The following is a 12,337-nucleotide window of genomic DNA, read 5'->3' on the forward strand; positions in this document are numbered from 1 at the left end:
AACAGAGGGAGAAGACAGTGGAGAAGAGCGAGCAAAAGATGACAGCGGAGGAGACCTGGCAGGAGAGAGAGCGGAGAAGAACCAGAGGGGAGAAGAAGTCGGGAGAGACACCTGTGCTGCTTAATAAATTACTTTAAAAACCTGTGTACTGCATTTTTTCTCTTCCGTTCATAGTCGGACACAGCATCCTTTGACAGTAGGGTTATATCCGCTTCCCTTTAGGAGAGTTTAGGCAGAAAAAAAGCACTTTAAGTGTTAACAACACATTTCTCAGTGCAGCTCCTCCCAGGGGGCGTGGCCCCCCGGCTATAACCCACACCCTGCTCTAGTAGCCTCAGTTTTTTCCTGCCTAACGACAGGAGAGGTCAGGCACTTCTGGAGTCCTGTACTCTGGAGATTTTTTTTCTTGCGATTTTTCTCGCTTTTTATTATTTTGTTCCTGCATTTTTGAATCCTGTAATTCTTCTATCAACAGCCGACTGGGTGACAGGCTGGGTCTTGACTCTTGTAGTCCCCCCATGTTCGGCCATCGAGCGTGTGCCGCCCCTTAGCTCAGCTTTGGGGCGGCCGGGGAACATCTTGTTCTAGGGCACACATATGACCGGCCTTTATGGCTTTGTCACAGTGTGTCTGGCCAACAGCCATGCCGTTTTATGCGGACGTTGGATCTGTCTGGGATACCTCCAGCCGGTGGTCGCAGGACGGGTAAGTAGTGGCCCCTTGCTCAGGTAAGTGGTCTGGCTGGAATTTTCCCCTGGGGAGGTCGACTGGGGGTTTGCCCTGCTTTCCTCTCTCCCTTTTTTCCTCTCCCTCCTTCCCAGTTTCTGAGTGATGGCTGTGAGGTGGGGGGCCCGCTTGGGGGGCTCAGTCTGACCTGGGGGCTGCAACTGCTGTGGGTGCTGTGTTATCTGTGCTGCCATGTGTGCGGGGGGGGGGGGGGGGGGTCCTGTGGGCCTATGTATTGCGTGTGTCACTGGGACTTGCGGTACGTTTTCTAAAAAAAACACGCAGTTTTCGGGCGCCATTTTGCCGTGGACGGCGGTGTTATATGGCGCAGTTGTATTTGCGGCGGCCATTTTCTCTGAGCCCGTAGACAAGTCGGCGGCCATCTTGATACAGCTCTTGTGCCTAGGATGGTGGCGCGTACGGCTCTTGCACATTTTCCTATGAATGGCGCGGCACAGGCAGCGTTTTTGGCTCTCGGCAGCGGCGGTCTGGTCGGACAGTGAGTCCTCTGGGGGGGGGGGGTTTCCCTGATCTCTGTGGCGGCTGGGGGGATGTCCTGTGGAGCCTGCCAGTACTAGGGGATGTTAACCCTTAGTGTCCCTATTCCTGCGGCCTCCAGGGATGCTGTGATGGCAATCCTTGAGGCGTTTTGGTCAGGATGGGAGTGTTGGAGGAATGTGGGGAGTTACAAGCTTGTTTTGGAACAAGGCTGCCACATTACCTGTGGAAGGGGTTCCCGCCTTTAAGGACCCCGCTGATAGGGGAGCTGTGGCTGTGGTCGCTCCATATTCACAGCGGGGGGGGGGGGCCCGGTGGTGAGACCGGTTTTGGCCGGGACTCGGGTGTCGCAGACATTTACCGGACGGGGAGCTGGAGGCGCAGAATCCTTCTGTGTCCTGCGTGGACCTGCCGACCAGTTGGTACTAGGTCGGATATTTGTCTGTGTGTCGACCCTGGATATGCTCCCCTTGCTCTCCAGGGCCTCCGCCTACGCGGTGTTTCTGCCCTGCCTTGTATGGCTAGGGGTTGGTCTGCGGACGGACTTTTCAGTAGTCCCTGGTGGAATTACCCTGTGAAGGGTGTATGTCTTTTTGGGGTGTCCCTGAATGTCATCATAAAAGTTGCCACGGGCGGTGTGAGCACTTTGCTCCTGCAATCTGGGAAGGGTAGGTGCCTCGCTGTAGGCAAGGGCCCTCATTTACTATTCCCCATGTTGTTTTGTTTTCACCCGCCAAGTGCGGCAGTAAACCATTTTTAGGGGGCTGAGACGTCCACTGAGGACATAGGCGCCCCTGGTACCGCAAGCCCAACAAGCCTGCGGACAAGCCTGCTTCCGCATGGAGGTTTGCCTCCGCTCACATCTCGGGTGGGGGGCTGGCTCGGCGGATTCGCGGCTCGTGGAGGTCTCTCCTCTCCGACCGTTGGGGTTAGTTCCCTAGTGTACGTAGTTTCCTCGGGGGAACGAGGTAGAGTTTCTCTCTTGTCTACCAAACAGGTTTTTTCCCTCCATCCTCTGGCTTCCTCGGGTTCGCCGGTTGGTTCTGTCAGGGGCTGTCCAGGATCTTCTGGTCGGGGGAGTGCTTGTGCCAGTTCCCTCGATGGAACAGGCTCAGGGGTTTTTCTCCGATCTGTTTGTAGTCACCAAGGAGGACAGGGTCTGTCCATTCCTGGGCCTCAAGGCTCTCCTTTGTTTTTATCACGATGCAAAAATTCAGGACGATTCGCTCTGTAATAGCGGCACTCCATCAGGGGCGTCCTTGGATGTCATGCATGTGTATTTTCCCATATGTTCAAAGCACCAGAGTTTCTGTGCTTTGTGGTCGGGGAGGACCATTTTCAATTGTGGCCCTCCCTTTCGGCTTGGTGTTGGCACCATGGGTTTTCGGTTTTCTGTGACGGCGGGGGTTTGTTATCGTGGGATATCTGGACGACATTCTTCTACGAGCTTCTTCGGAATCAAAATTTGTAGAGGACGTGTCTATCACGTGTCAGACTCTCCAAGAGTTCGGCTGGCTTCTGTATTGCCCAGAAGTCAGTGTTGATTCCGTCTCAGGGACTGGAATACCTGGGACTAGTCCTGGATTCCGCCGAGGCGAGAGTTTTTTTTTCTCCTAACGGAGAAACTTCAGATGCTGCAATCTGCAGTGCAGCAGTTGTCGACCCAGAATTGGTCATCTCTGCGATTCTGCATGAGGGTTCTGGGTCTGCTGGTGGTCTCTTCGAGGCGGTTCCGTATGCCCAATTCCACGCCTGGGTGCTACAGTGGGTACTGCTGTCGCGTTGGGACAAGCTCCCGTCATCTCTGGATTACCAGATTCAATTGAGTCAACTGGTCAGGCTTCCCCTGGTGTAGTGGCTGGCGTCTCCGGTGCTTCGGACCGGTGCTTTTCTGCCGTGCCACTGGACAGTGGTCACAACGGATGCCAGCCTCTCCGGTTGGGGGGGGGGGGGTTGGGGCACCCAGTCAGCCCAGGGGCGTTGGACTCGGGAGGAGTCCCGACTACCGATCAATATCTGGAGCTCCGAGCAATCAAGCTGTGCCTTGCCAGGTGGTCCCTGGATCTGCAGGGCCGACCAGTCAGGATCCTGTCCGACCGCGCCACGTCTGTGGCGTGCGTCTATCATCAGGGAGGCACACGGAGTTCGGCTGCAGCAATGGACGTCGTGCTCATCCTTCGATGGGCCGAAAGGTCCGTTCCGACTCTATCGGCTGTGTACATTCCAGGAGTACGGAATTGGCGAGCCGACTTCCTAAGTCGCACGACACTGGACCAAGGAGAGAGGTCTCTCCACACGCAGGTGTTTCAGGGTCTGTGCCAAAAGTGGGGCACTCCGGACGTGGACCCTCTAGTGTCGGAAGGTGCTACGGTTAGTGGCCAGGTTTAAGGACCCGTGGGCAGACACGTCAGACGCGTCGGTGGTGCCTTGGGTCACTATCACCTAATTTACACCTTCCCTCCTCTGAAGCTTCTTCCTCGCCTGCTGCGTAGAGTGGAAGCCGAAGGGATTCTATCACTCCTGATTGGCCCAGATTGGCCGCGTCGCTCCTGGTACGCGGACCGGGTGTGTCTGGTGGCAGACGCCCCCTAGCGTCTTCCCCTGAGAGATGATCTTCTGTTACAGGGTCCGATCTTCCACCCTGTTTTATAGCCACTGGCTTTAGCGGCGTGGCTGTTGAGAGCCAGGGGCTGGAGGACAGAGGCCTATTGGGCTCGGTGATCTCTACCGTGCTGCCTGCACTGAAGTCTACCTCACGTAGGATTTACCATCATAAGTGGAAGGCCTACATCTCTGTGTGTGAGGAGATGAAATGGCACCCTCGTACATACGTGGTGTACAGGATTCTGCTGTTTTTACAGCAGGGAGTGGATCAGGCTCTCGCCTTATGTACGGTTAGGAGTCAGGTTTCTACTCTGGCTGTTTACTTTCAGCGACCCTTGGCGTCACACTCCTTGGTGCGTACGTTTGGTCAGGGGGTCTGGCATGTGGCCCCTCCGGTGCGCCCTCCACTACCCCCATGGGACTTGAATTTAGTCCTTTCGGTGCTTCAGGATGCTCCCTTTGAGGACATTCGGGAGGTTTTTTGTTGACTGTCACAAAAGGTGATTTTTTTCTGGTAGCAATTACCTTGATCTGACGAGTGTCTGTCTGAACTGGCGGTCTTGTCTTGCAAAGCTCCCTACTTGGTCATCCATAAGGATGAGGTGGTGCTGTGGCCGCAGCCGTCTTTTCTCCCCAAGGACGTTTCGGCTTTTCACATTAATGTGGACATTGTTCTTCCATCCTTATGTCCTCGGCCGAATTGCCAGGAGGAGGCCACTTTACATCCTCTGGATGTGGTTCGGGCCCTACGAGTGTACTTATCTGCTACGATTCCGTTCCGGAAGTTGGACTCACTGTTCGTGTCGCTGGCTGGTCCTACAAGAGGGCCTGGCAGTCTCGTCAGCCACCATTTCTAGGTGGATACGACGGATTGTGCTTCAGGCCTATGCCCTGAAGGGGCGTGCGCCCCCCTTTCGGGTTACGGCGCATTCGACCAGGGCGATCGGGGCCTCTTGGGCTTTCCGGCATCATGCCTCTGTGTTACAGGGGTGTAAGGCAGCGACCTGGTCGTCGATCCACACTTTTTCAAAGTTTTACAAGGTGGATGTGAGTGCATCTTCTGATGCCTCCTTCGGCCGCAGGTGTTACAGGCGGCAGTTTGTGGTTGGAGTTTCTCCATTGAGCAACTCCGGTTTTGTTTGGGGTGTAACCTGGTTTGCTGTGTTATTTTCCCACCCCTCGAAATTTTTTGACACTGCTTGGGGACGTCCCTACTGTCAAAGGATGCTTTGTCCGTCAATGAACGGAAGAGAAAATAAGATTTTTGTACTCACCGTAAAATCCATTTCTCTGAGTTCATAGACAGACACAGCACCCACTCCTTTGTTTGTAGTTTGTACTGCTTGTTAAGAACTGAGGCTACTAGAGCAGGGTGTGGGTTATACCCGGGGGGCCACGCCCCCTGGGAGGAGCTGCACTGAGGAATGTGTTGTTAACACTCAAAGTGCTTTTTTTCTGCCTAAACTCTCCTAAAGGGAAGCGGATATAACCCTACTGTCAAAGGATGCTGTGTCCATCTATGAACTCAGAGAAATGGATTTTACGGTGAGTACAAAAATCCTATTATTTTTGACACTCTTTTTTTCAGGTGAATAGGTAGGGGTACAATGTACCCCTACTCATTCACATAGGGTGGTGGGCAGGGATCTGGGGCCCCCCTTGTTAAAGGGGGCTTCCAGATTCCGATAAGCCCCCCGCCTGCAGACCCCAACAACCAACGGCCAGGGTTGTCGGGAAGAGGCCCTTGTCCTCATCAACATGGGGGCAAGGTGCTTTGAGGTGGGGAGGGGTGCCCCAAAGCACCCACCCCCATGTTGAGGGCACTCGGCCTGGTACGGTTCAGGGCTGGCTTGTCCCCACCCCCTTTCCTGACCTGCCGGGCGGCGTGCTCGGATAAGGGACTGGTATGGATTTTGGGGGGACCCTTGCGTCTTTTTCGGTGTATGGGTTCCCCCTAAAATCCATACCAGACCGAAGGGGCTGGGATGCTCTTGGAGGGGGAACCCATGCTGTTTTTTTTAAAAGATATTGCCGTGGAGTTCCCCCTAAAGATTCATACCAGACACAGTGGCTGGTATTGTCGGGGATCAAAGTTGGATCCCTGTTTATTGAAGTCGGACTTCAAGTCGCAGGGCAAAGTCGGATCCAAAGTGGTATGACTATCGTGTCGTACCAGTGTGAACCTGGCCTAATACTGCTTTGATGTTCTTTGTCTGGGCACAGGTGCACTTTAACCATAGACCCGAGGTATGATACATACTCCCAAAACACTGTTCAGAGTCTGTTATTCAGAAATACAATGTAACATCTATGTATTTCCTCAATTTATTTAATTCATATGAAGCTCAAAAGGGTGACCTTTTTTTAAAGCACCCTTAGGTCTCTTGCACACTGCAGCTTGAAAAAGCCAAGTACAGCTTCTTTTTTTTTTTCCTGAGCTTTATACAGCCCATTTTTTGCAATGTGCCTATAAACAAGCGCCGTTTATTCTTTTGGTCTTTTTGGTCAGTAATTTACATCTCATGTATATAAATACGTGCGAATGCGCATAAATGTGTGCAAATGGCCACGTCTGAAAAAGTAGAGGCTCAAACAGGAGTATCGTGTGCAAGAGGCCTTACAGATAAAATGCGGTTTGTTTTGTTTTGCTTTTTAAATACAATTTGTTCTTATTGTTTCAATTCTATTTTTGTAAACCTTATTATTTAAACTTTTTGATACTTCCCAGAATCATAATTTTGTTGTCATCATGATATAAGGGATTAATTACAGAGTTGATACCTTTTAACGCAATTTTTTTAAATTCTGAATACTGATTACATTTTAAAAAGTGCATTTAAAGTGGTTAAAGTGCTTGTAGACCCTTACATATACCCAATGAAGTAGCTGGCCTCAGGTAATACACCGAGGTTAAACAAATCTTCCTACGTAGGTTGTACCTGTTTATCTGCAGCCATTTCTTCTGTAGATTGTTCTTAAAACACCCAGATCAAAGGTTTTTTTCTTCTCAGCTCTGACAATAGGGGCGGGAATCTGACATCACACAAACTACAGAACATAGAGTTCCCTTTTATCTGACAGATGATTAGAGGAAAGGGCCAAACTCCCCTCTACACATGCTTACAAGCTCATACAAAAATACAGTGCTAAGGCAATGTCTCACCTGCTGTGTGCTGGAGGGTGCGGGCCATCTCCTGGGACGCTGTTGTTTTGGGAAAAACTGTCAGAAGTTATTTATGATGATAGCAGAGAAAGTAGCTCCACACACCGTGCTTTGGATTCAGGCTAGTACACACACTGTAGTGGGGATGTTCTGTGTTCTTTTTTCATGTCTGAGGTTTACAACCCCTCTAAGTTTTTTGTTTTGTTATTTGTTTAAGATCATTGTTTATAAAAAATATATTTATTTTTCATCGAGGAACACAAAGGAGGTTATTTACGAAAGGCAAATCCACTTTGCACTACAAAGGCAAAGTGCACTTGGAAGTGCAGTCGCTGTAGATCCGAGGGGAAATGCAAGGACAATAAAAAACAGCATTTTAGCTTGCACATGATTGGATGATAAAATCAGAAGAGCTTCCCCATATTTCAGATCTTCCCCCTTAGATTTACAGAAACTGCACTTCCAAGTGCACTTTCAGTCAGTGCAATTTGCACTTGTAGTGCAAAGTGGATTTGCCTTTCGTAAATAACCCCCAAAGTCTTTAACCTTCGAGTTATACTGCTGTCCACGAGATCTTATTCACATGTACTCCTGAAGAAAAATATTTGAAATGCGTTGCTTTTGCATGTGGAGTCACGGCTACCCAATCTTGTTTGTATGCTTTTTGACATCCTGTTGGTTCAAGACGGTTCCTCAATGGATGAGAAAGGAAAAATAATTTTCTCTGGTCGAAAAGTGGTATATGGGTGCAATCGCTAACTGGTTAAAGTGGTTGTTAAGCCACTCTAACCTGTATACACCATCAGCACTGCCACCTATTGTAGTATTCCCCTCTGTGTGTGCTTTATAAAAATAAATGCTGCAAATACCTAATTTCACTGCCGAGATTGCGATCACATGACTGGTCAGCTTTTTCCTCTGAGAGATGCAGGGGCGGGGCTGAGATTCCTCTGCTGATGTCAGTCTGGAAGGGAGGAGGGAAGGCGAGAGCTGGCTGGTCGTGATCACAATCTCGGCTCTTAAATTAGGTATTTACAGCATTTATAATTATAAATCATTCACAGAGGGGGACACTGCAATATGAGGCAGTGCTGATGGTGTATAAAGATTAGTGTTATGAGAGCAGCAGGAGTGGGGAGGGACCGCTCACACACAAAAGAGGGGGAGGGGGGGAGGAGGACACAGGAGCAGACAGGAGAGCAGATGTCATGCTGCTGATGACTAAGGATAATCTCCGGCGTGTTCGCACAGTTCATGTGCAGAGCCCGCCAGGGAGTCGGCACCCCGCTGCGCTAATCACAGGCAGGGAGACATTTCCCGTTGCTTGGCTGCAGAGATCGGGAAATGTCTTCCTGCCTGTGATTAGCGCAGCGCCACGCCGACTTCCTGGCAGGCTCTGCACATGGACTGTGCGAACACGCTGGAGCTCATCCTTACTGATGACGGAGGCACGTAAACTGACCATGGTGTCGGGTCTCAGCAGTCATGATACACCGTGGTTAGTTTACAGAGGGGTGGGGAGAAACTGGCAGGTTTATCCGGTTTTTTTTAGGTGTTACAGGGGGCCAAATGACACAGGACAAGCTCTGTATCATAAAACGTGCTTTAACTGGTTAACGACCGTCTCACGCCGATATACGTTGGCAGAATGGCACGGCTGGGCAAAGTGACGTATATTTACGTCACTTTGAATTTCCCCCCAGTGCGGGCGTGCATGTGCGGGTCCCTGACGCAAGCTCCTTGACCATGCCCGCGGACTCTATGTCCGCTGGTGTCCCGCGATCGGGTCACAGAGCTGCAGAACGGGGAGAGGCCAGTGTAAACAAGGAATCTCCCCGTTCTGCCTAGTGACACTGACACTCATCGTATGCTCCCTCTCATCGGGAGCAGCAATCAGTGACGTGTCACTCGTAGCCACGCCCCCTAAGGCCCCGTACACACGAGAGGATCTATCCGCTGGAATTGATCTGCGGATCAGTTCCAGCGGATAGATCCGCTGGTGTGTACAACCCAGCGGATCTGTTTCCGCGGATTTTTATCCCCTGGGATGGATTTTAAGCGGATAAAAATTTGAAGACATGCTTTCAAATCTATCCGCTTGAATCCATCCCAACGGATTGATCCGCTGGTCTGTACAGACTAACCGGATCAATCCGTCCGAATGGCTCCCCCGCATGCGTCGTAATGATTCGACGCATGCGTGGAATTCATTATATGACCGCGTCGCCGCGGAAACGGTCCGTTGGACCGTATCCGCGGATAAATCCTGTCGTGTGTACTAGGCCTAACAGTTACAATCACTCCCTAGGACACTTATCCCCTTCTTAGGACCCTAGTGGGTAACCCCCTCACTGCTAGTCACATTTATACAGTAACCAGTGCATTTTTATAGCACTGATCGCTGTATAAATGTGAACAGTCCCAAAATAGCATCAAAAGTGTTCAATATGTCCATCATAATGTCGCAGTCACGATAAAAATCGATGATCGCCGCCATTACTAGTAAAAAAAAGTTATTAATAAAAATGGCATAAAACTATCCCCTATTTTTTAGATGCTATAACTTTTGCGCAAACCAATCAATAATCGCTTATTGCAATTTTTTTTTTTTTTTTTTACCAAAAATATGTAGAATGCAAAATGCGTATCGGCCTAAACTGAGGAAATAAATGTATGTATTTTTAGGGGATATTCATTATAGTAAAAAATATATATATATATTTTTTAAAAAGTTTGCTCTATTTTTGTTTAGACCCCTTTCACACTGAGGCCTGCAATCCGCCCTCAAACAGCTGCTCCATTGACTCCTGTGTGAAAGCCCGAGGGCTTTAACACTGGAACGTTGCGCTAGCAGGACAGTAAAAAAAGTCCTGCTAGCCGCATCTTTGGAGCAGTGTGTTTACCGCTCTTCCACCGCTGCTGCCAATTGAAATAAATTGGACAAAGCAGCTGGCGGGCGGGTTTAACCCTTTCTCGCCCGCTAGCGGGGGTTAAAAGCACCCCACTAGTGGGCGTAATCCGCCGCAAATCCGCTCATAGCGTCGGCGGTAAAAATAGCGGCGTTTTACCGCCGACGCTATGGGGCCTCAGTGTGAAAGGGGTCTTATAGCGCAAAAAATAAAAATCACAGAGGTGATCAAATACCACCAAAAGAAAGTTCTATTTGTGGGGAAAAAAGGACATCAATTTTGTTTGAGAGCAACGTCGCATCGTGCAATTATGCGTTAAAGCGACGCAGTGCTGAATCACAAAAAAGTGGCCCGGTCATTTTGGCAGCCAAATAGTCTGGGGCTGAAGTGGTTAAAGGAGCATTTTTTTTTTTCTGGGTTAACAAAGGCTTTAACATTACCTGTGCTTTGCAGTAAATACAGTTGACAGAAATAGTCTTTCTGTAATTACATGCAATAAATTGTGCTGCTTCTGATTGCCAATAGAATGATGGCTTAATTAATCATTTTCTATTCATTTGTAGCTAAAAGAACGTAGAGACAGCATGCTTGAGACGGCCAAGCAATGTTTTATGTCTGCTTCTCGTTGTGAAGGAGATGGAGATGAGGAAGAGTGGTTGATTCATTACATGTTGGGCAAAATTTGTGAGAAACAGAAATCCGCTCCAGAGCTGTATCTGCAACACTACAAACGGGCGGCTCATTACCTGCATGAGGAAGCAGCTCATTATCCTAAGAAGATTCACTATCACAATCCTCCAGAGCTGGCCATGGAGGCTTTAGAGGTAACATTTTATTTTTTATATGTTTCCAGAATATTGGTCTTACTTCAGACCACAGGGCTATTCCTTAAGACCACCTTTACAAGATCTAGCTGCAGATCTATTCAGACGGAGATTGTAAACCAGGTAAGAACAGTCAGATATATCGGGCTTACAGGTGATCCGAGATGAAGCAAAAGCTCTGTTCTATGAAAGTGCCATTCTTGTCACCTTGACTCTTAGCACACAGGGCTGATGAAGTCCGTTCCTCTGGTCAGCTGAACAATGGGAACCCTGGGCTATTCAGTGGATCTACACATAGCATTTATAAGGCAGGCAATACACTATGCAATTTTCTTTCCTTCAACCACGGGTCGCACAGTCAATGTTGATGATGTAATCCCTCCCGCAGCACTATCATGTTCTGCTGGAGGGGAGCGCAGAGAGCCTTCCCCACTGGCAGAATACAATGATCACTGCTGATGGCTAGAGCTGGCAGTGATCAGGCGAAAAAAACAGGCTGGTTGTATTAAAGTCAATTCATGGATCGACTTCAGTGCAACCAACCTATCCACTGACAGATCGAAATTTGGCGGGTTCGTGCTGAACCGGACACATTTTAATCCGTCTATTGCCGATTTAAGACGTGGCACAAAACCCAGTAATCACCTGTATTAGGAGCGTATTTTTTTTACGTGTAGAATAGTGTTTCTCCCTGAATGGCAGGAGATGCCATAAAATATCATGTTTTTAGTGTAGCATTATAAAACTTGTTACCTTTACAAAAGTACATCTCCAGGGTTGTCGAACTCAATTTCATGGTGGGCCGTATCAGCATGATGGTTGCCATCAAGGGGCCAGTTGTATCTGTAAGACTAGATGTCCAGAGCACTTCACCCCCTACATCAGATGTCATGACACCATCCCCCCCCCCCCCCTACCACCATCAGAAGTTAAGAGGCCCCCACACCCCCCCTTAACTTGTGCTGCTGTTAAGAAGAAGCTGGGGGGGAGCTGGGAATCAGAAAGCGCAGAGTCTGGAGGAGGAGGGCTGGAGTCAGAGTCTGCTGAATACTGACACCGGGGAGGTGGAGACAAGGGGGTGCTGCAGCTGCATAGAGGGGCACATGATCTGTAGGGGGAGTTCTGTCCTCCACTCTGCTGCCAACTGTTGAAATGGAAGGGGGGTGGGTGAGCTGAGACAAGCCTCTCTGCGGCTGCACGTAGAAACGCAGGATCTGGCGGAGGAGTTCTGTTGTCCTGTCTGCTGCTAACTGCTGAGACAAGGTGGGGGAGAAGTTTAGCTGTAAGAGGCACAAGGGCAGGCCGCATGTTTGATACGTTCCCTATAACATGAACAAGCCTCTAGAACTGGAACTCCAATGTTCCCTTTGGGTACTGAAGTATGAAACCTAAAGATAAAAAAGGACTTGCTTATAGCAATCAACCTGGTTGTATATTCCCAAAATATCAGCACACTAGGACTAAAATATCCCTCAAGCAGTAAAAACGAACCCCAGCTGCTGAATTACCTCTGCTCTTTCGCAGGCAGATATATACTTCCGGTTTTATAATACAGCTCAGTGTGTCCAGAAAAAGTTCTGTCTTTAAAGTGGATGTAAACCCACTCTCATCCT

General features: G+C 49.4%; 1 protein-coding gene across 5 annotated transcripts in view; it reads left to right on the forward strand.

The window, feature by feature from the left end:
* Window positions 1–12,337, forward strand: part of CABIN1 (calcineurin binding protein 1) — a 288,720-nt gene that overhangs the window by 76,923 nt on the left and 199,460 nt on the right. For all 5 annotated transcript variants that reach the window (XM_040349192.1, XM_040349212.1, XM_040349222.1 and 2 more), the window contains exon 24: window positions 10,464–10,724. In XM_040349192.1, the coding sequence (XP_040205126.1) occupies window positions 10,464–10,724 (261 nt within the window). The remainder of the gene's footprint in view (window positions 1–10,463; window positions 10,725–12,337) is intronic.

The sequence above is a fragment of the Rana temporaria genome, chromosome 1 (assembly GCF_905171775.1).
Source record: "Rana temporaria chromosome 1, aRanTem1.1, whole genome shotgun sequence".
Taxonomy (NCBI): Eukaryota; Metazoa; Chordata; class Amphibia; order Anura; family Ranidae; genus Rana; species Rana temporaria.